Source organism: Calidris pugnax, unplaced genomic scaffold (genome assembly GCF_001431845.1).
Source record: "Calidris pugnax isolate Ruff unplaced genomic scaffold, ASM143184v1 scaffold70, whole genome shotgun sequence".
NCBI lineage: Eukaryota > Metazoa > Chordata > Aves > Charadriiformes > Scolopacidae > Calidris > Calidris pugnax.
Window position 1 is genome coordinate 2299587 of NW_015090862.1, and position 27576 is coordinate 2327162.

The following is a 27576-nucleotide window of genomic DNA, read 5'->3' on the forward strand; positions in this document are numbered from 1 at the left end:
TTTGAACGGGAAGTCTGTCTGTCTTGTGCACTGCCTGGGTTGAGGACTGGAAAGGGAGTGCGGAAGAAGCTCTCTCATAGCTCAGGCAGAAGAGAAAAGAGATGAGAAGCAGAAAGCTGGTTGCAAGAGTGACCTGAGATTCTACATTACAGAGAAAGCATCAGCTATAGAAGAGAGCAGGGAGAAGAACTAAAAAGAACAACTTAAAAGACTAAAGACATCCATGAATTTTAAGGAAACCAGGACAAGGTTGTGAAAGTCAGTGGATTTTGGTTGAATGTCTATTATAATTGGGTTGAAAATATTTGATTAAAAGAAATCAGCAAAGCCTCAGTATTATCATGCATTCTTAGAGAGATAGACAAAGCAGTAAAATCAAAGTATATCCAAGAACTGGAATTCTAGAAGATGGAGTACTTCAGCAACAAAATTTTTCTTATTAACCTATGCAGGTTTCCTCAGACAAGGTAGAACCCATACTTCTGGTCAACATACTGTACCTGAACATAAAGTAAATTAAGCTGAACAGGATCTCTTGAGTCTACGTTCTGGTCTGAATAAAAGAATTTGCGTCTTAACAACAGTGTTTCATTTTCATCGACTCCTTGTTCCCTAAACGTTCGGCTGTGATCTAGCCAGTTTACTGTAACAGAACCACAGACAGGCACATTGTTAAATACCCAGTGTTGCCAGTGTTAGCAGCTGTTGTGAAAATCATGTGATATTTGGCATTTTCTCTGGAGGGGAAGACTCCCCCCAAAAAACTTGCTTTCATTTCTGTTTCCAGTCACCGCTGTTAATGGTTGCTACAAATGAGAACTGAACAGCAGCACTGCTGAGAAACAAGAGTTTACTATAGCATAAAACACCATTAATATTGTTGAAGAAACAACTATAGTAACATTTTCATACTAAATTTAGATTTTCAAACCTTCATTGCAAAATTACTTAAAAGTTTACCACATTTTCCCCCTAAAACTAGTTGTTCTGTTTACTTTTCTTACCCCTGAATACAATTTTAAAACATCTTCCTGCCAGTCACAGTTAATCATAGAAAAAAATGGTCTCTTGACTTCTCATGACACAAAATCGAACACTGACCTAATTTTTCAGTAAACTCCATTTACACTAAAAATTTATACTTTCAAAGACAAAGGTACTTTTTGATGACTTTCAATAGGCATCAATATTTAAATATCCAACTTTAACGAAGGGAATAAAATGGTCATTACAGAAATGACCCTTCAAACTTAAGTTACAAATCCCCTACCAAAAAAGTAACAAAAAACCACCTCAAAATATCCACTAACTCTCACAGAAAGACATAACAACTTGTCCATTTAACTGATTTTAAAAGTACTCAGTAGCAGACATCATATATGAAGCCGCAAAATACAAGCAGAGATCAACTGAGACACACTGAAGAATCTAAAAATGTATTCCTCTATAGTTTTCTTGTACTATACCACAGAAAGCTAGTAATCAATGAATTATCCTGGAATACACTACTCACAATCATCATCTGTATGAAGCTTTGCCTTCAGTTTTTCCATTTTTCTTTCATCACGCAACAATGTCCTGTCTTTCTTAAGTGTTCCAGTACTCTCCTCTTTCTTCTCTTCGATGCTTTCCTGGATTAAGGAATATTCCTCATAATTTGTTATTCCTGGAATTACACATAAATTCAGGGTTTGTAACAGTAAAGATTTAATACATTTAGGATGGGTGAAATATTTTTTTTCATATATTAAAATACCAATGGTTCATTTCAAGTATAGTAAAGAAATTCCAGATGAAATGCTAAAACAGCATATGGAGAAGGAGATCCCAAAAATTCACAACTACTGCATTCAAGACATCTCTCCAATATCTGGCATAATCATTTAAATACATCATTCCTTTATCATATGCCACATTTGCCACTTTCAGAAAGAGAGTGTTTTTTTTTATCTGCCAAGAGAAGCTACCAGTTTAAAAAACTGATGGAATTTAAAAGAGCAGTAAATTCCAGAATGGAGACACACCATACTAAATTTTCTTTCATGGATGCCTGCAATTGCTTTGTGAGAACTGAGTAAATTCAGCTTGTCCACAATGTGCAAAAGAACTGTGGCAGAGCAGACTGAGGAATAGAAACCATGTGAAACGTGGGGGATTTTGAGAGTTTTAAAACTCAAGCCTTCCTATGAGTTTTACATGAAACTGAATCAAAGCTCAGTTCAAAACATTTAGCATAAGTGCTAAGTTGCTCTTATTTCTTTGTTCTGCTTGTTTTTTCCCCACTGTTTGGTAAATCATGTTTATGTTATACAGTAAAGCAAACTAAATGCTCACCTACATGACCACATTCATGAAAATATGTCAAACTATGTTTTCAAGTAAAGTAGTTACACAGCACATTAGAACCCACTCAAATAAAATTGAAACGGATTAATTTAAGTTTAGCTTAATTCACTTTCCAAGTAAATTAATCTAAATGAAATTAAGGTCACCTTAATTCTCATTTAGAATTAAGCTAAGGTTTAAGATGATTTAAACTAATCCATGTTGGATGCATGTTTATAGTTAAATATGGATTAGCTTTACAAAATGTCTCTATTTAGATAAAGACAAAACCAGACTATAATCAATATGACACATTTTTGACCAGCTGCTCTGGATGGTTTCCATATGTCATTTCACAAATGGTACTGTACTGTGATCAACTCTTTATCAAAACAACATAGAGCCCTAAGTTTAGGTATATTTCAAAGTTAATCGTATTTATCTTTCATCCCATTAAAATTAAGTATAAATTTAGTTCTAATTCTCTACTACATAGCAGGAAAGCTTATGTAAATGGTAACATAATAAAAAAATTTATAACTGTACTGTCAGATAACTTTCAACTACTAAATACTGAAGTTGAAGGATATAGCTAACTCTCTACCAACTTCCATAAAACCTGGACAACAGATTTCAAAAAAGTGTCTGGTAATTGTTAACTAAGAACAAAGATAATTTTTTTTTAAAACATATGTGACAATTTCTACCCAGTAATACACATAACACCCTAGAAGTGAAGATATGGCAGAAAAACAAATTCTTAAGTAGGTGGGTCCCAAAAACTTACCTATCCTGCTGCAAATGGTAACCAGCAATTCACCAACTGTTTTGGAATCATCCACCATAACAGTTTTCACTGAACCATCCAACATACGTATTTTCTGAGGCCTCTGTTTCTTTTTGTACTCCAATATATCCTAAGAAGTAAACAATACTGTTTCTAAATGCTTTTGGAAGTCACTAAGAGCCAACCCACTAACTTAGATGCCGAAAACAGCATTCCCTCCCCACTCCCCAAGTTAAGTTTTTCCTTTGTTATAATATAGGCAAATTTATTCATGTAGCAAACTTGAGAAGTGGCTAGTTTTAGTTCTGCCAACATCATTTTTCAAGAACACGTCCTAGCTGGCAAAAACCTAGACACAGCAGGATAGACTAAAGCACCTTTGTGCTGCAAAACCTAGTTTAGCATTTTAAAAGGAGAAAAATGCCTTCTGTTTGTTAGCAAGCTGGCCATAATGTGAACAAGTATGACCTCATCATCTTTAGTACAAAACAAATTTACACTATAATGCAAGGTCACCTCAAATATAAAGCATATTACAAAACTTCTTCTTTTTTTCCCCCCCTCTTTCTGTTAATTGTTCTGTGAATGATTGGCCACAGTACCTTACAGTCATAGCCACACACAGGAACAAACTAACTACCAGCAAGGCAGATAAGTGGGCCCATTTCAGGAAGGGACTCAAGAGCCTCCTGTCCTTCCAAATGCTAAACATTCTTCTTGCTACTTGGGAAACTAGTTTTCTAAAAATGTATTTATGAATGAAGCAACAGACTTGCACCATACCCCATTTCTCAGCATATAATAATCCAGTGTTCTTCCAGCCTCCAGCCATATACCTTTTCGAGGATCTTCATCTGACAAGAATAATCCATAGTCAGAGGCTGTGGAACAGAAGAAAAGGAGACTCATTAAAAAAATATTAAATCTAATAAAACCAACACATTTTTTTTTCCAAGGTTATTCAAGCTTCAGGCTTAAGCTTCCATTACACTTCCTTCCACTCAATGAACTTGGATAGAAAATTTTTTCTGTGCTTCAAAAAATATTTAGCTTAGCAGCAGACAGCAGGGTAGATCAGGTTTTATAGAAGACTTGAACAAAAGCTTCACTAAGCAAGAACATGTCACATGTCCTGTGTAATTTCTGTTATATTTGTAATTATTTCCCTCTATCTTTGTTAAATGCTTATAGGTCCTGCCTTGGAACTGACTAACCAAAGATACAAGCAGTTTGGCCTTAACCATAGTACACTATTTTATGCAGTAGTTCTATTAAAAATAAATATAGTCTGCTTTCAACCCTTCAGATATTGTGTTTATGCTAAACTTCAGAATCTTTTTGGTAGATGCTTCAGATTTAGACATTTAAAAAATACAAGGCTTCTAAAATTATAACCATATTAAAAATCTCAGGGAAAACTTGCATCTATTGCAGACTAAACATAGGCCAATTGATTCTTTCAGAATCAAAAGTAAATGATAAAACTCTCATTTCTGTTCATCACTCAACTTCGTAAAAGTTTTTTGAAGTTCACAATAGCACTGCAATCACATATAAAGGAAAATCCCTACTGTATAATCTGAAAAGAGTTCCTAAGTTTTCTATGTGGTTCCGGTGTTCAGGGATATTTATTTCGCAACTTCTCTGAATTTAACAGCTGTTCAAAATAACTGCCTTGAGAGATCACTACGGTAAAAATGCACATCTTGCATCTGAAAAATTGAATCTGTATAACTAGACTTCCTAAGGACTCCTGCACAGGAGAAGCATTTCTAAGTAATGGTAGTATTGTCCATTACTCGTAAGTTTTTCTCACGGTGCAGACAAGATTTTCAAAACAGCTCTAAAGGTTGAGAGCTGCAAATAAAACTCAATAAACTATCTAAGAATTACATTTCAATGGCATTATATACAGTACAAACAAAGGATTCTGAAGAATCTGAATTTGACAACTTTGACTACATTTAAACCAAAGTTTTTGTCCAAGTGATGACATATTTCAGTCTGCATTCACCTCATTTGCTCAACAGGTACAGAGACAGTTAAATTTGACTAACACGTAGCAGTGTTCTGATTATGGTATGCACAGCATGGTGATGCTTTCACTTATTAACCAGTTTCAAACATTTCCCTGTGCACATTTTTGAGATGTCCAGCCATTCTTTTGCAATTCCTGTTGTCCCTTCTTCTGCTGAGGCAAAAAAATAAGTTGTCCCAGATTTTAATAGGAAACATTACCACAAGCATTAGTTTAAAAAGATAATACCACAAAAAATGCTCTCCAGGCAGGGAAAAAATCATCTTCCAAGCAAACAAGCAATTTATTTAAGAAGTCAAAGTTCCACAAAAAAGCATCCTTTGTAGAAAAACCTCTGTCAGAACAGAAGGAAGACTGTTTGGACTTTGTGCCTTTCACTCCAGAGCCTTATGATTCAAATAAAAAACCAAACCCCCCAACCTGAAAAATAAATGAAGGAAAAAAAACCAACCCAAGGGTCTGTGTTTATTTTCAATTCAACCAATGAATTGACTAAGGACAAATACAGGGACTCACCTTGCCCTGTTTGAGCCTCTGGCACTCGTTCACGAATAACTCTGCAGGCATCATACACTGCAGTGGATGGTTCAAACTGCATCGTCTTCACTACATTGCATTGGCGGACACAGATCTTCAAGGAAAGAGCTACCATGGTGTAAAGTCACTTGCAAGTTCCTACTAAAGTATCTGAAAAATTAATAATGGTATTATTGCTTAGAATTCTCCATTTAATATTTTATTTTAATACACTCAACTTTCCATTAAAAAAAAAAAAGAAGAAATCAGTTCAATAGAATTATATGTATTCAAATACAGTTCTGTATAAAGTCTCATTAGCTTCATCAAGCAAGCTAGAAACTAACCAAAACACGTATTTTTTCTTGGTATATTGGAAATTAATTTTCAAAAAACTTGGGTACACACAGTTAAGTGTTGAGAATTTCCTTGAGGTTTATCAAAAGGGTGCATAAGAAAACAATACACTTACTGGGTATATTGCCAACTTATTTATTACTGACAGAAAATAATTTTTCTCTTGCCAAAACTTTGTTATTAGCCCATTTAGATTAGCTTGTAATTAACAGCTTAGAATAACTACTTAAATTGAGGCAGGATTTTCTTAGTACATAATTTCTCCTCTCTGAAGATTCTGAAGTATGCAATACTGTCTTGTACTATTTTTCATTTTAGTTCTGTTTCAGAAACTTCACTGGATTTGACAGCATTTGTCTACAGAAACAGGAAGCTACAGATATTTTGTTTGTTTGTTTCATTTTGAAGGTAGTCTGGGTTTTGTCTCAAGTGCCTTCCCTTGCTGTCATAACACTCCAAACCACTCTTCCATCATTAGGCTTTCCATAGTGATCTCCAAGAACTCTTTGTAACTCAAGTCCTTTCTGCATAAATACAGAATCTACTAGAATCCCCAAATCCTTTTTTCATAAATTCATGTATGTGTATTTTAAATAGGAGGATGGGAGATTCTAGGGACTACTGCAACTAAGGACAATTTGAGCAGGATAAATTCTAACAGCTAAACAAAAAATTAAACCCCAATTGTGCGCCTTTTTACAGCCTCGATACTTGGTACCGTGTGACAAAATCACTTTAAGGAATAGGAAAGAAGCAGCATTTACATTTCATCAATGCACCGATGCATTGATGATGGCATCAGTGATTGTGCCTTCTCCAAGGCACAGACAGCAGAAAAATAATTTCTCTACCAATAACATTTAGGAGTAACTTTGGCTCGAAGATGTCATCCTCCCCCATATTTTTGTGGCAACCCATCCATCTGCCTTTCAAAAGCAAATCATCCTACTTCAGATTTTTTAGTACTTCCAAGACCAGTCACCACCAGTATGAAATGCTAGATATGATAAGACTATCAGACAAAGGAAAAGGGGTGAATGAGCAAAAAACATACAATAAGCATTAATTTGCACAGCTCAGTGCTTTCCTAATCTATCAGTGTCTGACAACCAATCAATCTGTATTTTGAACCAATCATTCTAGGCAGAGGTTTGATAAACAAATGAAGATCTCTCCCTACTACCAAATACTACTTCATAAAACCCATCCAAAAGGTCTTTACATTTCAGAAGTAATTGTTCCGTATAAGCAGAAGCACAAAATAAATGCAAGACAAAATATAAATCTCTGCAATATTTTCATAGAGATTCACCATAACTGGGTTCAGTTTAGCACTTTATCATTTGTACAGAAGCAAACATCAGAGCATTATAAAAACAAAAATAGCCTAAGAAACCACAGATTGGAACAGTTTTCCACTATCCAGAATGGGCCCAGGAAGAATAATTGATTTCATGTGTACTTATACGAACTGTTAACAAAAGGCAGCACACTAAATCAGCTGGAAAAGAGACAGATCAGTTTGGAAAACAGTCTGACCAAGTTATCAGGAGGAAACTGTTCTAACTCACAGGTGACCTCTGAAACCTGTCTGTCAGCTTCCCTTTTGGTAAGGTGAGCCACAATCCCTGCTCCCTTTGTCCAGTCAATGGGTTAGAGCACCGCCATTATACTGAAACCCTCTGAACTCTCTCCTATTTTCTACTCCTCTTAAGAAGAGGACATGCTATGAAGCAACGCCAGAGAACAGGTATATTCTAATAAAGCTTTCCTCTCCTCTTTGCTTTCTATTGAACCTGAAGGTAAGACTTGAAGCCACACATGTCATATCTGTAGACTTCATATGATTATCTTGTCTATTAGAAGGCAGACCTTTTCCTATCAAACTTCCCATGAACAAGCTGCAGTCTTAACTTTTGGTATGAATGACTTTGGTTAAAGAGAAACAGTTGTTCAGAAAAAAAATGCAAGCACATTCAAGAATCATCTTTTAAAAAAATAAGTTAAGTTGAGACATTAAAAGAGGTCTCCTCTCTTCTGCTAACATATAAAAAAGTAATACAGATGACTGAATTTCTATTCTCCGATGTTAAAGCAAAGTGAGTATAATACAGTTGCACAGACACATTGCAGCACTGTCGGAAAGATCAAATTAAACCTTTTTTACCATAGAAAATAGGATCCACCTGAAAAATCTTTGTATGTAACGAAATGATTGACAACTTTCTAGAATAGAATACTAGACAAATGACTGACTAGTCATAAATCGGCACCTGACTTAAAAGTTTCACACCATAAAAATCCTGTATTAGCAGCACTGACAGTAGTGGGTCTCATGTAAGTTATGGTGATGTAATATTATGCTTCTTAGGTATAGCTGAATCTTTTAATATTGTAGAAAATAACATTTTCTTTTAAGTTAAAGGGTCAGAAGGTTATGGCAGGAAAATACACACAGTTACTTGCAAATAGGAAAATCTACTTAATCTTTTAGTTAACTCTTTTATATGTAACACTAAAAAAGGGCACTAATTTACATCAAGGGACAACAAAATTCATTCCAGTGTCTAATCTGGATGGTCTAATCTGTCTAATCTGAATGGAGAAAAAGGAGCAAAGAAAAATCAAATGGTGAAGGCTGACCATGAAACTTTAATTGGAAAAATTTAAAAACAACGAATTAAAATATTCTGGTAAAATTATTGTGATTTTGCGGTTTTTACCGCTGCTTTTACTAGGTTAGCATAAATTTAGCAAACCAAAGCATTCAGATAAACTTGATTTCATCTGTGAGACCCAGAACAGAGTCAGTCAGAATTTGAAAGCAGTTTCGCCAGTACAGCATTGCATCACACACTTCTTAAGTTTAAAAACAAGCAGAGTTCCCATTTCTTAAAACTTAGACCAAAAAAAAAGTTATTTTAAAAAGCATTAAGTAGTTTCTCCTCCTGCTAGTATTTTCACTTTGTGATCATGCACCACAGAAACCATAAAAACACGTGTGTTGGAAGGAACCTCAAGAGGCAGCCTAGCCTACTCCCTTGCACTGTGAGATGATGCATCCCTATGCTGCCCCTGCCAGATGAGCATCTAGTCCATTCTGACAAAGCAGTCCATTCTGACAAATGGAGTCCGCAACATCTACAAGGAAGCTGCTCCATTTTTATTTTTTCTTTTTACTACTACTACTACTATGTTTTGGGTGATTCTTCCTCACCTACCCATGTTTTCAACCTAGGTCCTCCACTCTGCAAAAGAACCTTTTTTCCCTGTCCTACATAAACTAACACAGCAAATTGATTCCTATCATTTTTAGCACAATTTTACAAGTTGGGAACCTGTTACTGTGTCCTCTGAATACTCCTTTTTTTCAGGGTCAAATTCAGCTCCTTATATCAGTGGTCTAGTCTCTAACTCAGTGCTCTTGTTTTCAGAGACAGAAAGGATGCCTTTTTCAAAGATAGCATATGATAAGAGTCCATGAGTTATCAGCTTCCTCCAACACTGTGCTTCCAGACTTTAGAGAATGGTTTTCATCTGCCTCCTCCAAATTACCCTCAGGCTCTAAACCGCCCAACTTGGCTTTCAGTAATAACCAGGACAGGCAGTTTCCATCTCCTGGGTAACAGCCAAAATAGGACAGCTGTTTTTTCTCAAAAGAACTAAGAACTTGGTCAAGAAAAAGGGCTGAGATCACTGAGAAAAACAAGGGTAAAATACCTTCTGTGTTCCCTTTATCTTCTATACATTGACTCACGCCACATTTAAATATTTCTCTGTGCAGGTAATGGACTCCTTCTCCTCCCTAGTATCACTCAGCCTTTGGAATGGCTAACAAGAAGTTAAAGTGTTCCTGGACATTAAGAGGATTTTGGAAAGAATGGTTTGCCTGGTACTAAGTCTAATGCTCTGTCAGTAATGAAGTAGGTAATTTGTAAATCAGACTGTGATTGATCTGTACTTGCAAAGCCTGGAGACTGAAGTAATAAATTATGGATCTGGAAGGTTTGGAAGAGGAAGCAGAAGCTCCAAGCTCTTAAAAATTCCACAGATCATCGGTAAGAGAACCCAGTGCCTGCAAGTACCTATCTGGAGTGGGTTAGCCAAGGTCTCATGTTGAACCATCCCAGTGCCCAGCTTCCGAGAAATCCCAAAACAAGATTATAACCAGGGGTCGAATCAAAATGAACAGGCCTCTGTGTGCCCAGAGAGATACCTTGCAAACAAGCAAAAATATTTCAAACATATAAACCCCAAGATATTATCAAAGACTGAAAAGGAAGACATAAGAATGAGGCAATATTAAGGTTCTTTAGAGCAAAGTAACTTCAAGTTGGAGGAACGCCTGACATTCCACTGCTGCAATTCAGCAACGGTGTAACCACAGCAGCAACCAGCTCCCTTTCAGCTCCAGAAGTTAATGGTCCCTCTCACAGCTGCCAATGCTCCTGTTTGTATAATCACTTTCTCAACTAATGCTGACAGTTTGTTTTTTGTGGGGTGGTTTTTTTTGTGTGTGTGTGTTGGCCATTGCATTTTTGAAGAATCTTTACTTTTTGACAGAATTGGGTTATGGAATGACTACACACATGATTTGTGAGAGCATCCAAGGCAGTAGTACTCTCCAGCAGAGGAGAAAGAGAAACATGTGGTAAGGAATGGTCACTATACCCCAGGAGGATAGATCTTACAGCATGCACCTGTATTTCCATTTGCACAGCCTTAGTCAATTCTCAGTTGAAGTTACTGTATGATTCCCAAAGGCTCCCTGCACAGACACATTCTCACAACAGCTAAAGCTGGGATGTTGTTACTGTTAAGTTATAATAGGTGTGGGCTTAGAAGCAGATACATGCTCAATGAACAGTTAGATTATTTTTCTTTAACAAAACGCTGTGTCTCTGAATACTGATGAGGACAGAAGTTTGCATCACATAATACCAACAGGAATCAACTGTCAAACTAAAAACATACAATAAACCAGGGGAAGAATGGCTTACCCAGATGCATGGGAGAATGACATTTAGAGGGGAGACCAGTTAGTGAACACTGATGTGTGGGATCATTCACAAACCCACCTGGCTTTATTTGTACCATTCCGACCCTAACATCTGTGGGGTCTGACAGCTGATGGAGCCAGGATGTTGCCTGTACATTTTGAACTACACTTCTAAGCAAACAAAAAATGCAAAATCTCAGCTTAGTGTTACCTCTGCTTAATGCTATGAGGATATAAACACTTCTTTGCCTTCCATTTCACACCCTTGCCAATAAAGAGTCTGAAGTAAAATACAGTCCAGAAATATCTGCATTTCTAAATTAGACAAATGTAGAACAGCTAACACTGACACTATCAAATATGGACTACGCCTACCCAGTTAAAGGAAAGTTGCCACTGCCAGTGCTATGGTTAAATGCAAAGCTCTGCTATGATTTAGTAGAGGTCTGTTTCCCTGGAGATATTTCTTAACTGGTTCATTCAGGCTTGAGCAAACACAAATCTAGGTCATGAAACCGTCAAAGTCTAAAAACCTGCATGTCTACATGCTAGTATAGGCAAAGCTGTGTAATTTTATACTAGATTAACTTTGTAAGAAAATCCAGTGGGACAAGAGTTCTCTATTCTTTTTGATAGTCCCACCACCTAACTGATGGCACAGGGCACCAGGAAAACAGGACACATTACATTTTCTGTTGTTCGTGACAGTGAACATCTAATTCTATTGCAACATACCAAATACTTGTTTAGTGGACTGGCACCTGGTAAGACCTCATTAAGCAACAGACACTCAAAAATACAAACCCAGTTGTACTGATAGCTATATTTGATGTTTCCAAGATTCTGAACTCAAATGAAAGTATCATCCCTCAAAATCAAGGATGACGGAACCACAAAGCATGTGAGCGGGCAGATGATTGCACAGGCACGGAGGATAACAACACACATTCTACTACAAACTTACAATGGCATTTAAACTAGTTGGGTTTTGCTGCTGTTGGAATATTACATGCTTGTGACGTGAAAGATCACACTGCTTCTTTCCAAGTAAGATCACCTTCCACTGCTGTCAATTTGTAACTCATTTATACCAGTGCTCTCAAAGGTGCTTAAAGGGTGCTATTAATATGTTCTCCTATAACACTAGGTTGATTCTCCACCAGAATATTGTGTAGGAGCTAAACGATCATCCATGGGTAGTATGCCTGAAACATATGTCTGTATGTCATAGCATGTCAGCTGCTTTGTCATTTCACTGAGAACAGTGTAGAGAGGTGCTTCAGGGACAACTATCACTGATGTGCAAACATCCCACTTTTGAACACTGGACTGGAACTTGTGTCTTGTCGGTAAGTTTAGAAGGGAGCAGTATGCACTCTTGTGGTGACCAGAAAGGACAAAAATAATTAAAAAAACCCCACCAACCTCAATTTCTCTCTAATTAGTTCAAAGATGAAGGCAAGAGCAGTAAATGAATAGAGTAAAAGTTGATGTTCTAAACAGGCAATGAGTACAAAGATATCAACTTAGGGGAGTCCAAAAGTAGTCTGACAGCCTCGGGCATCGCATGGTATCTGGGGTAGCTTGTCAGAACTCTTCAAGCTTGAACAAGCAAGCACAAAAAGTGTAATTCTTCCTTCCATCAGTTATGATGGCCTCTTATATGAGGACCTTCTTATATGAAGACCTCTTATACGTTCCCCTGGCCCAAGAAAAGCCCTACTCAACCACATCTCCTGTATACACACACCACACATCCTGATAACCAAGTGTATAGTTAAAATCTTCAAAAATCTCAGGAAAAATTCACAGCATGAATCTGTTGCACGCAATGCTGAATCTTAAAAACAACCCACTTGAAAAACAGTAAAATGAAGGTGAAGTAGGGCAAGCTTTAAAAGGCTACTGTGAAAGTAGGCTTTAATCATTAGTAAGCATTAATCATAGCATTCGCAGTTCACACATAGTTGTGTGCATCTATGAACAGCATCTATTTTGCTAAGAACCCAGAAAGGAAGTACCCTCAAGCAGAATTATATAAGAGACTAAAATATCTGAGCCTAATTAAGAGTTGTTTATAGGACAGTCAGCTTATTAGCAATTCAACTACAGTTTGCTTTTTAAGTCAAAAGGCATATTTGCAAACTAACTTGCTTGCATGTATCTTCAAAAGGAAGTATGAATTACAAGGGACAACATGAGGAATTTCATTGTTCCAAACAGAGCTGAAATAGCTTTTAGATAACAGAAACAAAGAGCTCAACTGGAACCAGTCCTAACATAGAAGTCATTAGCCTCAGGAGCAGAAGCCTCCAATATGGCAGTCAATGACTCAACTCTTTGAAGAGGCCTTCCAAGCTTCTGTTCTTATTTTGTAAGAACACTGCAGGAGAAAGCTGAAGACAGGGAACATGAGTTTCTGTAGAAATCAGAAGTGAATCAACATCCTTTTGCTTGGTTCCCCTCCAAATGAAATTATTCTGTTGTAGAGACAAAATCTCTACATTTAAGACAGTCCTTGGGAGCATGGTGAGAAAGATGTTCACAGATCCTAAGAGTATAAATAAAACAGTATCCAAGATACAGAAGACATTTTTGTTTGGTGTGGGTTTGTTTTGCGTTTTATTTTGGGTTTGGGTTGTTTTGGTTGGGATTTTTTGAGAGGAGGTTATTATTTGGGGTTTGTTGTGGGGTTTGCTATTGGGAGGCCTTTTGCATTTATTTTTTTTTAAACTGAAGAGAACTGCTTGTAAGGCTAACCTAGGTCTATCACAAGAGCTGCAACTTACTTACAGTTGCATATATACTTAAACAACTTCAAATATATTTTCTGATTTCTGGTAATTTAAAAGCACATAGGTAAATTATACAATAAGAAGAAGAAACAAAGATTAGAAATACTTTATTTTCTGTGGAAGAGTTAAGCTGATATGAGAACAATTTTCCAAAGTAGCAGATTTGAGTATTCTAAATCATACCAACAACAGTAATAAGTTGAACTGAACAAGCAGATTGTTAAATCCAGACTTGCACAGTTCAGTATATTCATATTATTTTCAACTGCTGAAATGCTATAATGTTTTGAAGGAAAATTTTTAAGCTTTTATGTCTAGGCTTACAACCTTTGAGCACACTTCAATGCTTTTTTTTTTTACTGAATATTTTTAACAACAGCCCCAAAGTAGGATGCAATAAACCACTCAGAGCTGTTAATATAGTCATTAAAAGACACAGCTATGGTATGACCTCATGGATTCACCTACTGTGATCTAGATACTACTTTACATTTCCTTTTTTTTTTTTAAGGGGACATTTATAAGCAGAGTTCGGAAAATGTTGAGCTTTGTACAGTAATACATTCTGCCCATTCAAAAGAAAATCAAGGAATCTTTTTTTTCAGGTACAGAAACAGTATTGCTAAGTTCCAGAAAAGAGTGTCACGGTAAATCATGTAACAATTCTTCTGTTGCTTTCCTCCCACTCTCCTGAACATCTCCTTATGTTATCCTGGAACTTTTTGATAATTTTCTTGAAAGAGAGTGGTGGTCAACAGTTATTTCCTACATACTTTGCTCAGTTACCTACCTTAGGGAACACAATGACAATTAATAGTCTGCTCAAGTGTCTTATGAGCTTTATAAAAAGCCTTCTAATTTGTTATGGAAGCTGAAACTGCATAAAATAAAACCCACTTAGCTACTGAAATCCCTGAAATAAATCCATACTGATTGTTTTGATCAGCATCATCATGCAGAATTAAATGGGGTAGACAAGTCTTTAGAAACAGCTTTGTTACACAAACCGAGAAAATTAGTGAGGCTCAAGTAAAATTATTTTTGCCAACTCTGTGATGGGGTTTATGTGGAATAGTTCTTTGCTCTCATTGATTTGATGTGAAACAATGGACTTAAAAGGCACTGAAATTGCTTTCAGTAGGGTTTGATCAATTTATCCCAATAATCAGTTAGTACAATCATTTAAAGCAGCTCACTAAAACAGGAAGTGAGGCAGAAAAAAGTAAACATTTACAAAATGTTATTTTAATGAATGTAACTATACTCTACAAAGTCAGCATTCCACCTATTTAAGTAAGCTTAGAAGAACTTGAAGGAGAAGTACACAAAACATGCTGACAACCAAACCATCATCTCCACTGTGAACTTCATCTGCTCATCCACAATCTTCACAAATTGATGATAAAGGCGAAAGAATTCCTGACTCTGAAAATCTTTATTTCTTGAAGGCCCATTTGGAAAGCAGGATGCTTGGTAAAGAGCTCAGTCATTCACTGAAAATCGAAGTTGACAGCCTGGACACTGATTGTCATTTATATTAAGAAAAGCTTGGCAAAGCAGGTCCCAGTTAGAAAGTTATAGCTACTCTCCAGGAAGCTAACTCTAACCTTCTCTGTTCAAGTACATAGAGTGTGCTAAAAGTCATTCTATGTTAAAACAGCCATATATAGAAAGATGAAGTGCACTTGAATACTGTATGGTTCAATACGAATCCAAGTGCTTGAGCTATAATTTTTATTTAAACTTCGGTATCTACTGAGCTTGTCAGGGATACAAATAACAGCAACCATCAGTCATAGGAAACATTCATTACCAGTGTCTTTCTTTAGTCTTAAGACAGTGATTAAAAAAAAAAAAATCAAATAAAAAAGGCAGCAAAGGGGACATCAAATGCCATCTGTCTTTCCCACCAGTATATAAGTGCAGAACTTGTCATATCAGTAAAAATGTCTCCCATCCCAAACGCTCAGTATGTAACCTAACACTGACTTCCATAATACACTACATCTATGTAAATACAAAACAGCAGCAGATACTGATGCTTCCTGTCTTCTTGTTAAACCCTGCCATTATGTGCCTGTTGTACAGGACAGATACTTAATAGTTACAATAGTAAAACATGGGTCCAAAAGTAAAGAAAAGTATATCCTGCTGATAGCCCACTGTGAAAAGTCACCAGAAACCAAAGAATAGGTAAGTATGTCCAGTAAAGACAAAATCTTAGGGTTTACTCTGAGTTAAATAAGATATGATCATTCAAGAAGATACTACATACAAACACAGGATTAAATAAAATCATAATTAATAATCAGACACTACTAGAAAGCAGATAAGCATTCACTTCACTGCGGCTTTAAAAGTACTCCATACCCCGAAGGTAAAAAGCTCACAAATACTGGATAAGGAAAGAAATTACAGGTTGGTGTATGAAAATTTCTGAAAAAGTTTAAGCTTCAGAAAAACCTAAATCTCTGAGGATTCAGGAGTCCTCTGACCAGGACTAAATGCCAAAGCAGCTGCTACTCCTACAACAGAAAGGAAGGGATCATAAAACACTACTGCACTTTTATCAGGGTGTAACAGTGTGCGCAAACATTACATGTCAATTAGATTATAGTTAGCCTTGCATGCTGCCAACTGTGTGCTAATCTAAGGCCAAACCTCCTCCTACATCAAATGTGTGCAGAGACAGACTCTGGCAGTAATCTTACTGAAAAGCTCAAAGTCAACTTGGCAGACTTCTAATTGTTGAGCCTGAACTCAGATATTCCATAATTTTTCTTAGCAAAGCCTATTTCAAGATGTACCTAAATGATTCTTATGTCTTGTAACTATTAGATCTCATAAATGTCTTAAAATGCTTTATTCACACAGAGCGGAAATATACCAGAGATATACTATATATAGAAGAACACACTCATTCTACATAGACATATATATGTATATATGAACAGATGCATATGAACACACACACACACTTGTGCATACACAACTGAAAAGAGAGGATTTTAGATAGGCTAGGATTTGTGACATAGGCATAAACTCATAACAGCAACAAAAATGCATTGAACTCCAGCTACCACCATCATTTAAAATGGGTCAATTACTAAAAGGATTTCAAAGTACATTCTCCACAGAAGCCATCCCTCCAGAAAACCCAGTTTAAGTCAGAATAAAATTACCTACCAGGACCTCCTCCACCTCAGCTGATGGTCAACAGCATCGATGGAGAATGCAATTTATCGGGGAAATTCATAGATAAAACAGGACCACAAAAGAATAAACACCATCTTGGAGCATTACACATCATTTCTATTTCATTCCAGTATTCTGCACTACATATAGCCTCCTAAAAGATTTAAGCCACCACCCTTTGCAATTACACAAAAAGACCAGAGGGCAACAAAAAAGTTACTACATAAAAAAGAGAGGAGATTGTTTTCCAAGTGCAAGTGGGAAAAATAATCTGTCATTGTCACTGCTTCTGTTGATTATAGTCAGCAGCAAATGGGAAATCAATCTGAGATCCAATTTACAGCTACAGATATCATTTCCTACGTAAAGACAGATAGGGCTTCAACTTGTTTTAGCTGGGATCAACCTTTCACAGTTATCATTTTGGCTACCTAGGAGAATACACACCAAGTAGCCCCCTCCAAGACTGAAGTTTTTTTTTTACTTAATGGGAATCAGAAGAATGTCTTAAATGCAGATAGTCACAAACGTTTCAAGTGGTCCTGCAATTCAAACAACTGAGCTGCAAATCAGGGAAAGGCAATGACTTATTCTCCCAGAGGGGTTTCTACCTGCAAAAAGATTTTCCATTTAAAAAGGACTTAAAGCTAAGGAAGGCTACAATAAGTAGGGCAACAAGATTTCCCAGTTGGAAATTTCACCGATTCACCAATGATGCTAAATATACAGTCTGAAAATACCTCTTCCTCAGACCACATACTTAAAGGAAAATAATCATAACAATATTACTTTACATCAACTTACTTAAAAGACCTAAAAGCAATACCCAAACATCTCTTTTTCACTACAATAAATTATAATTAATGTTTCTCATTTCCCAGTTCCAGTGGAGAGTTCAGTGTTGACTTCCACAGACAACATTACAATGCCAAATTGATTTAGTTTTCTTTTTTATATAATGCCTAGGCTGTTCCCAGCTCTTGCTCCTATGCCAAAGCTTTCTTTTTTACTGCTGACCTCCACAGTGAGTTTCAGGCAATCCTGAAAATAAATCCATGAAAGATAAGACAAAAATTAAGGCAAAACTTGGATAAATAACAACATAGGAGACAGCTGTGCAGGGACAATCATTCTTTCCATCACTGTGTAAAACCTCTCCAGCTTAAAATAGCTACAGAATCATGGAATTCTGTCTGTCACAAAATATAGACTCAACTTGCCACCCAGGAAATGGGCCTTGTCTGGAACAAGCACTTTTCTTTGGAAAAACAGAAAACTGTTTACAAGGTCCTGATGTCACACATTAAATTTTCTGGAGTTTAAGTGTTTAAATTATGTTTGAAAATAATTCCTGGCTTAAAGGAACAATCAGTCCCTAAATCAGAATCCCTAAATCTAAGCTGCTATTAATGTTGTGAAAATTCAACAGTTACAAACCTGTATTTCAAAATAGAGTATATTATAATATTCGCCCTAACTTCATATAAAAACACGAGGGGTGTATTTCTAAATAGAAATCTGTATCCTTATCTGTTCTCATCAAGGTTTTCTTCTGCCCATAGTGGAAAGCACTGGATTTTTTCAAGCACGCTATTTCTGTAGCAAATAACAAAGCACAATATAATGGGCAAGAGATTATGCCAATACTTAATAAAGATCTGTTAACTATTTTGGTATCTATTACAACCTGAAAAGGAACAAATAAACCACAACTGTAGAAACACAGAACATGTTCACAAACTATTTAAGAACTCAGCTTTATTTAAAAAAAAAAATGTGTGTTAGTAAAAAGGTATTAAAGTGACTAACATGGTAAATAACATGTTTAATGACACACCAAGTCTCAGACTTAGAAGTACTACTTGGCTTTGATATATTATTTATAAGTGCACACTAATATTACATAAACACTGCATATTTGTGTATGTATGATACAAGCATATGCACACATACATCCCTGAAAATCATCATGGCTTTTAAGCATTGTGTATCATTGAGAAAGTTTCCAATTGAAAAGGGATTGAAGAGAAAACACTTTTTCCTAATACATTGTCTAGTACAATGAGTGCACTCAGGGTCAAAGCGCTTCTCCTACTCTTTACCCCTCCACTATCATCACTAACTGAATGGCTCACTACTTAAGCTGTAAATTTCAGACCTCAACAGCACGCATCAAGCATTTAAAATATAACCTCCTGATAGTTACTGCAGGCTCAGCATCATTAATCAACTCCAGTTGCAAGGGAATGCTCATTGGATTGCTCATATTGAATTATATATTTACAGTCTGATTAATAATGCAATACTTGAATAATTCGAAGTAATCCTATCCATGGACTAGCAGCAGAAGGATATAGAGAAAATATTCAATGGAAAAATTTGAAATAAAACTTCGGTATAATTGCTGATACTAGTGGCATTAACCCACTGTTTTTTTTGAGGGGCAGGGGTGCTACTACCACAGTTAATAAAAGAAATGCCACAAATCACTGATTTTACAAGATACATATCTATTTAGAATTAAGCATTGTGCTAAATCTTGTATTACTTACCTGAATCACGTACAGCATTATGAAAACCTACACTAGAAATCTTTTGCATAAACATACGGCTAATTGACCTACTTTTTCAAAACTTCCACATACCTCTCACTCTTACAGAAATGTTCCAATATAAGGAATAGTCCTTTTATGCAGTTGTATTTTATTTGCTTGTGCAACTCCAATCCTTTCCCTCTAAGATGCACCTAGGCAAGACAGGAGTAAAACGTTTCCTTGTGTAACACCTTTCTTGCTACCCCATACCACTATTTCCCAGCCGACTCCCTATTTTGCATTAAAACATCAAATAGATTTCCTCACAAGTCCAAGTTCTATTTACATGCTATTCTCTTGGAATAAAGCATACACTTCATTCAAAATGGTGAAAAAAAGGCATCAAAATACAGAAATCAAATATTGAAAAATTCATCAAGCCTGGTATTCAAATTTATCCAGCTTTGGCAGGAATCTCAGTTTAACCGGTGTTTCCTATTTGCTTATTATGTGCTGTGTTACAACTATTCTTCACCGAAGTGCCCGTTTCTTGGGGAAAATATGCTGCAGCAGTTACTTTTAAGTGCAACTGCAATGTTTAAGTGACACGATTAACAAAAGCTGAAAGTAACATCCTGTTTCGGGTTTAGGTCACTGTTCAGGAAAAGAGACTTGGATACTGCCATTCATTTGCTTAGATCATCTTCCCCCGGGAGTCTCTGCTTCCCCACTCATTCTTTGTCAGAACCAGCACAGGCCTTCAACAATGTCTTCTTCCACAGCCATTTACCCAGCACTTTACTTGAAGTACATGAAACTAAGTTTTGAATTACTTAAGAGTTTCTCATATTCAACAAGACAGTTATGTTTTCCTGAGCCTCAATCTTTACATTGGAAACACAAAGTTGAATGGGAAATTTCAAAGGGAAGTTTGTTATGCACTGCTGCTTTAATGAAACAACAAGATTAAATATGATTTTTCATTCACCCTGAAGAGTGCTAGAAAACTTTTCACCTGATTATTTACTCACCCTAAATAAGGGCATCAATAACTAGTTGTAATTTTTTGTTTAGATCACATGCAAAAAAGATAAAGATGTCTAGAATAAATCATTTTAACAATAAACTAATTTACTGTATTATTACTTGAGGGAGTCCTTCCAATGCTGATACAGCAATTCAGAAAGCAGTCATTCAACAGCCTTTTGACCATTTTGATCTTTAGTCTATGTGTGCCCAGAACTAAAATCGTACACATCAGCAAGTTTCTGTACTTACAAACTTCACAAAGCCTTTTTGAGAATTTTAGTCCAGAGAACAGAAGCAAAGTTGATTAAAAAGCTTTCTATCTTGGGGTCATGATTTTGAATATTCAACACATGCAATACATGGAAATCCCCTTGATCCAGTGATTGATGTTGGGGACTTAAAACCAGCTCACCAGCTTATTGGTGATAACTTGGTTTACAAAGACTATAGGTTACTGCACAACACAGAAGAGTGACTAATTTAAATCACTCACAATGCACTACACACCACAAAAAAATGCAAACAGAATGATCTCAGAATGAAGGGAGCAACATTCAAAATTGTTGCAGCATAAGAGCATATCTGCTTGCCCTATGCAACTGTAATGGCTGCAGCAGAAGCTATATGCTGACACACAATATTTATCTTTGGAATAAGCTCATAAGCATTTTGTGCATCATGGTATCAGTATTGCTTTTAGAAAAATTCAACTATCACCACCATTAAAGTAACTTAAATGGTAAAACATACTAAAATGAATGTGACTTCATTTTCTTCAGTTTCATAGAAGGAAACAGTATATTGTGCTGAGCTATTCTAAATGTAAAACATATTTTTGGGGGTTTTTTTCCCCTCTAAGAACTTATGTTGCATAATACAGATTAGGACATTGAGATGCATTGTCCTGTAACAATATTTTAAAATGTTTCCACCTATAAAAGGAGGAGTCAACAGAATAATTTAGCACATACGCTTTTCGTTTTTTCTTTTTTTTTTTTTTATAAATAGGTTTTACTTTGCTTACAATCCACTGCAATTGTTAGGCTCTGCTGTTTTACAAACTGATACGGCTTTTAACTAAATTAAGGAAGGTTAAGATTTCTTCTCAGAGAACTGCTATCCAATCTATTGAAGAGCAACAATGCAAGCAGCTTTTCAGACTCATTCAATATTGACAAGCGAGCCACCCTATCAAAGCCATATAACAGCAAGGTTTATTTAACATAGTTTCTCATATCTTAATATCCAAACTACCTGATGCAGAAAAACCACTGAATCAGGCAAAAATCAGCCTCCTTGGCCATTTTTGTGTTAGTAAATTCCAAGAAAGCACAACATCTAAAGCCAACCAAAAGAATTTTCAGAATTTTTAGCTTTTGTTTTCCTTCTACTGTATACATGAAGAAAAAGGCTTGAAGCTATTCATACTCTTCACTGGCAGTCATTCCACTAGTGACTATGCTTCCTTTCTGCTACTACTGGGATATTGTTCCATCAGTTAACCAAGATCCTGTGTGAAGAGGTCACTAAATTTCTTGAGCACAAATTTATTCTCCTACCATTCACTTACATATCCAACAGCCAGCAGCACTGACATATTGCTGACAGAAAGGAGCGAAATCATTGTGGACTTTGAGAGATTCATTCCTGAGTCAGGCCAGCACAAATGAACTGAAAATGTTTCCTGAGGGAAATCTCCGTTCACAGTGAAGAAACCAAGAATATTCACAAAAGCACCTATTTTGTTTGATTAGTAAGTAGTTACCAATCCAGTTCAATCAGTTATAAAGCCAGACCTAATTAGTCTAAGTAAACAAATAAATAATACTTTTTAAAAAGTTTCTAAAATCAAATGCTAATTTCGATCTTTAGCTATATTATTTGATACCACAGCTGGTAACAGTGATCTGACAGCAGCATCAGTGAAATGAGGCAAATGGAGACATCACAAAAGAGGACTTAATGCAATGTTAACTCTTAAAAATACAATAGTTATAAGGTGATTACTGACAGGCTTGATTATAAGAACACTCTATAAATATTTAGCTCCAACTGTACAATAACAAGAACAAAACACTGCTGCTAATCATCTAGCCTTAAGACTTGTACCTATGATGAAACACATATCCTAAGTAACTATTTACTCTTCAGTGATTTTACTTCATTTAACCTTGTCCTTAGACACATCTGATATAAGCTGACATGCTGCTTTAATTATAAGGTTGCTTTGAAAGTTCACTGAAGACATTTTTCAAACATGGAGAATAGCAGGACAAAATTCCATTAGCGACCTTTTAGTATTACAAGCACCATTTCCAGATGAGCAGTCAAAGCCAGAGACACATTTGGAACAGTGATGTGTACAAGGTCAAAATAACTCCAAGAGATTAAGAATCTGGAGCAAGATTTATCAACATTTTGCCCAAAGCAAGTTGTACCACTTTGTGACATTCTCTTCTCAAAACACTACAGTATAGAAATGTTAATGTATCTGTGCAGCTATTCCAGTAATGATTTTTTCCTCTGTTCTTTTTGCCACCTCTTACATGTATTAAGATGAGACAAAGTCAAGTCATCTTCTCAGCTATTTGTTCTCATACCAATGAAAGGCATGGCCCTTTTTCCTAAGGCTTAGAGAACTCATTTGTTATATGATCATATTCTCCAGTCTCCCTGGAAACTGTTTAAAAATAGCCAATAGCTGTAACGGTCAGGTTAGTCTCCTGGTTGCTAATTGCAATGTTTACTTGGAGCTTCAATATTCATGCATCAGAGTTATGTTTCAGCTTTATTTCTCTCTTCACCATCACAACCACAGCTGTATATGTTTTATGCATTCTCTAAAGAAAATATTACACCAGTATATACAGGCAGCAGAGAAAAGTTTTTAATTACTGTAGGAGTTTTTATGTCATTATATGCTTCACAGAAAATTAAACAGAACCTTACCTCAAAATTAAACTTCATTTAATAGAAAAGAAGCTTTTCTGAAAGTACTGCTTGACCATGTGGAATGCTTCCAGTAACCAGGTCTGTAACACAAGATACAAACAAGTTAGTTACTTATCCTCAGTCTATTAATTTCTAGTTTTAAAGAACCTTCTGCCAACACACTGGAAAGGAAGCAACTCAGGAAGTTGTAAGTTTCCTTTTCTCTTTGGGAATCGGAATCCGCATTGCCAAAAAGAATAGCTTTAAGTTCAACAAAATAAAATTCAATCCAGGCTTCCAAATTACTCACACTTCAAGTGTCATAATAAGTGAACTCTGAGTATATAGATATATATACACATACACACCTTGCAATTGTCTAGTGATTTAATACCCAGACTTGTGCTGCAAGTTTTTTGTTAACAAATTAAACAAGCACACTGACCTCTCAAAGACATCTATTTTCCATTAACTGTGTTTTTCTATGGTTTACAGTCTCTGTGTTGAGTAACTTAGTAGAAAACATTGCAGCCCAAGCCTCTCTAGGCAGTTTCCCTTCACAATGAACCTCCTTCTGAAAGTATGATTGCAGAAAAATGGAAGTAGAACTAATCGTTCTGTTTTGTTTTAAAAAGATGGTAGAAAGTGCATTTCAAGCTTTTTGGTTCTTTTTTGTTTCCTAGGTAGTTGTTAGTTTTTACTCTAAACAAAAGCTAATACAACATATAGGTTTATAATATTCATCTCATGAAGACCGCCAAATCAGTTTGAACACCAAAATAAATTGCAATTTATGAATCCTCCTCCCCAGTACTATGAAATAAACACCACCACCTCTTCAAGTACCTTAAAGTTTACAAGATTGAACCACTTCTAGAGGCACAGATGTACACACACATGCACTACATAACAAGGAATGCCTCTCAGCTGAGGAAAGCCTATAGCAACAAATTTCTTGCAAATTTTAACCAAAGCTGGCAAAAGCATTTCCAACAGAATAAAATCATCATAGAGTGTTCTGCTTGTTTAAGTTGGTTAGAAAAATTATTTATTTTTTTCCCTTTCAGTGGACTTTTAAGTAACATCAGCTTTATGCCAACACAACTAGTAACTGCAGGTTAATAGATTTTCTAGGTCAGAATAAATGCAGTTTATATTAGGACAATTATTTTAGCATCCTGCAGGATCACCTGTACATGCATTACAATTAACAGTTTGCTACTTTGAAATTTAGCCCCTTAATCAAAACTCATTCAACTTTTCAACACATACCAAGTCTTCAGCAATGCACAAAGAATGTACAATTAAGTTTAATCTAAACGCATGCCACCAGGCTGCAACCTCATGGGTTTTCTGTTGAAATTTAAGGTTAGGATAAAATCAAGTTCAGTGCACAGAATGTCTGCATACCTAATGCATTCCTTAGATGGCTATAACAGCATATAAGGGATTTATCTGTAATTAAAGTATTTGTATTACAGTAACATGCCAAAGTCCTGTTCAGTACAGCCCAGGAATTCGCTAGCCACCCTACTTCCTGGAAGCCACTATTTACTCGTCCATACCTGAACATATTTTACATTTCTATAATTTGTTCCAAATGCGATTGTGAAGTATTTCAGTCACTTGCAATATTGATACATTTCTTCGTTTTCTGTCCTTTGTTGACAAAGGCCTTTCAAATACCCAAGTTCTGAGAGCACCAACCTGGAAGCATCTTTACCTCTAGTCCAAGCCTTCAGCAATTAAAGCTGACACTGGACTCATACCAAAAACTGAATGTCTACAGAACATACCACATTTAGGGGACAACAAAACCTGATGTAGCAGGGCATGAAGTGACCGTCCCACTACTGCTTCTTTCTAGTCACATCTGACAAAGGTCCCTAAATTTTATGATTCAATACAGCCAGTTGTTTTACCATCATTGTGATTTAAATGGTTGGGAAACTGCTTTGAAATCTGCTCTTTTCAGATGCAGTTCTATAACAGAGTTGTTGCTAAAAAAATAAATAATAAAAATCAGCTGCTGTTTTCAAGCTATAAACTAAATATGGTGAACTGGAAATGTATTTTTCTGTAGTATATTTGGAGGGTTTATCTGCTCATGTAAGTGTTGATCAGAAACATGACTGGGAAGGAAGGACATGAAGGAACAAGGGAAGAAACAAAACAATGGATTTGCACATACTACCAGAGCAACCTAGTAAGTAGAATACCATGTTTCAAAATTACAACTTCATTTAAAGTAACAGATTTTTCAGTTATCTGAATATTCAATAGTAGAAAAATGAATGTATCTTGTGGAGTCTGAGAAAAACAAATAGCTTACATTAGGTTAGATTTTAAGACTAGCTTGAAGAAATGTGACTGTGGAAAGAACATTTTTCAAGTCAGTTAGTTACTGCTGAAGTAGCCATCTTTTTTTTTTTTCTTTTTTAAACTTACCAACTGGAGCTTAAGAGAGCCTAAAAACTATTAATCACTGTTTGTTTATTCTATTGTCCTCACTTCCTGGAATGTAGTCAGAGATGGAACTCGACTGCCCAAAAGCCCAGTCAGCAAATCAGCTGCCCTGAACCCTGGGTTTGTTTACAGCATAAGCCTACTTATAACACTCTTAACCTATTGTAGTGTGGGAACGACTGCATAAAGCACCTAATTGTGGAAGTTTACACAAAAGTCAGTAGGACTTTCTGAATATTTTGGATTATTTTTTAGCATAAGCCCCCCATTTCCCCCACCCCTTTTTTTTCTTTTAATTAGCTGCAGCTACATTTCTAGGAAGAGGCTTTGGTTCAAATACTACTGATGTTATTTATAGAACAAGAATACTGAATAAAGAAAAGTGCTGAAGTAGCACATGTTTTCTCAATTCCATTGCAGAATTCCACACTGCAAACTAGAGAATTAAACTATAGCTTTGTCCTCATAGATATTTCCTAGGTATCCTGCATTCTCAAAATTCTTGGTGATAACCTAGTTTAATTCAGTAGCATTTGGATTTCAAACTCACAGAGAATATAAGAATAAATTCCAGCATTGTATTATAATACATCTTTTGAATGTGGAAAACACTTCTGCCCATGCATTTCCATTGGGTTTATGTGTATTTTCCTATACTGTGTTTTGTGTGTGGTTTTTTCCGAGGTATTTTTTGTTTTATTTTTTCTTTTCTTATTGTTGCTAGCCAAGCACTACCATAAAAAGCAAAAGCAAATCAAAATACGTGGTCCATTACACAAAGCATGAATGCCTATGTTTTAATCCTGTTGGCACTCATCACCACATTACTGTATCACCCATGCTAAATGAATCTGCTAATAGCTTCATATTTTGAGGTACAAACCAGGAACAGTGCTGTCCCAACCCTCTCCAGCATTAGGAAATTTGGTTCTGATACAAGTTTCATGCTTCAAAACTTCATGTTCCTTGCACACAATAAAGGGATTGAATGGCCATTTAAAACTGGTACTGATTTAGATGTTTTGTAGAGGGTGACTTCTTTGAATTCTTTAGTCTTCCACTTAACTGTCTTCTTTTATTATTTTCTTAAAGAGTACAAGAGAGAAAATTACTACAACAATATGAAATATGCAATATTATGAGGTATAGATATTTTCAGCATCAGTTTCAGAGGCTAATTCCCTGCTACCAGCCCCATCCCTATAAAACAGGGCTGAATTCCACCAAACAGATTTAAGGAGAGCATGGAGAAATATGGTCTACGCAGCCACTCACAGTACACTGCAAATAACATATTCAACAGGACGTGAGACTAGATCCTCAAATTATATCCAAAAGCAGATCCCTGAAACTGAATCCGCTTTCTGTGATCTTTACAGGAGATAAACATCTTCCTGTGTTTTCAAGAATTTAAAGTTTGTTAGGCAAAATCTACTGTCCTCCTGTTCAGGGATCTTCAAGAGCAGTAGATAGTTTTCCGTAAAGGAGCAATTATTATTTAAACTTCATTCTGAGCTTCCTCTCTACATAAGTTAGAAAAAAAGACTCTAATTTGGTTTTATAGTAGAAAGATAAAATCTTGTTTGATGTGGATTTTTATTCCT

The 27576-nt window shown here is 36.0% G+C and overlaps 1 protein-coding gene across 3 annotated transcripts in view; it reads right to left on the reverse strand.

Annotated features, from left to right (window-relative positions):
* TLN2 (talin 2) overlaps window positions 1-27576 on the reverse strand; it is a 185358-nt gene that overhangs the window by 106831 nt on the left and 50951 nt on the right. For all 3 annotated transcript variants that reach the window (XM_014944527.1, XM_014944528.1, XM_014944526.1), the window contains 6 exons: window positions 23525-23607; window positions 5667-5837; window positions 3896-3993; window positions 3113-3242; window positions 1514-1666; window positions 501-643 (listed from right to left, as the gene is read on the reverse strand). In XM_014944527.1, coding sequence (XP_014800013.1) covers window positions 501-643; window positions 1514-1666; window positions 3113-3242; window positions 3896-3993; window positions 5667-5802 — 660 coding nt within the window. In that variant the 5' untranslated portion in view covers window positions 5803-5837; window positions 23525-23607. The remainder of the gene's footprint in view (window positions 1-500; window positions 644-1513; window positions 1667-3112; window positions 3243-3895; window positions 3994-5666; window positions 5838-23524; window positions 23608-27576) is intronic.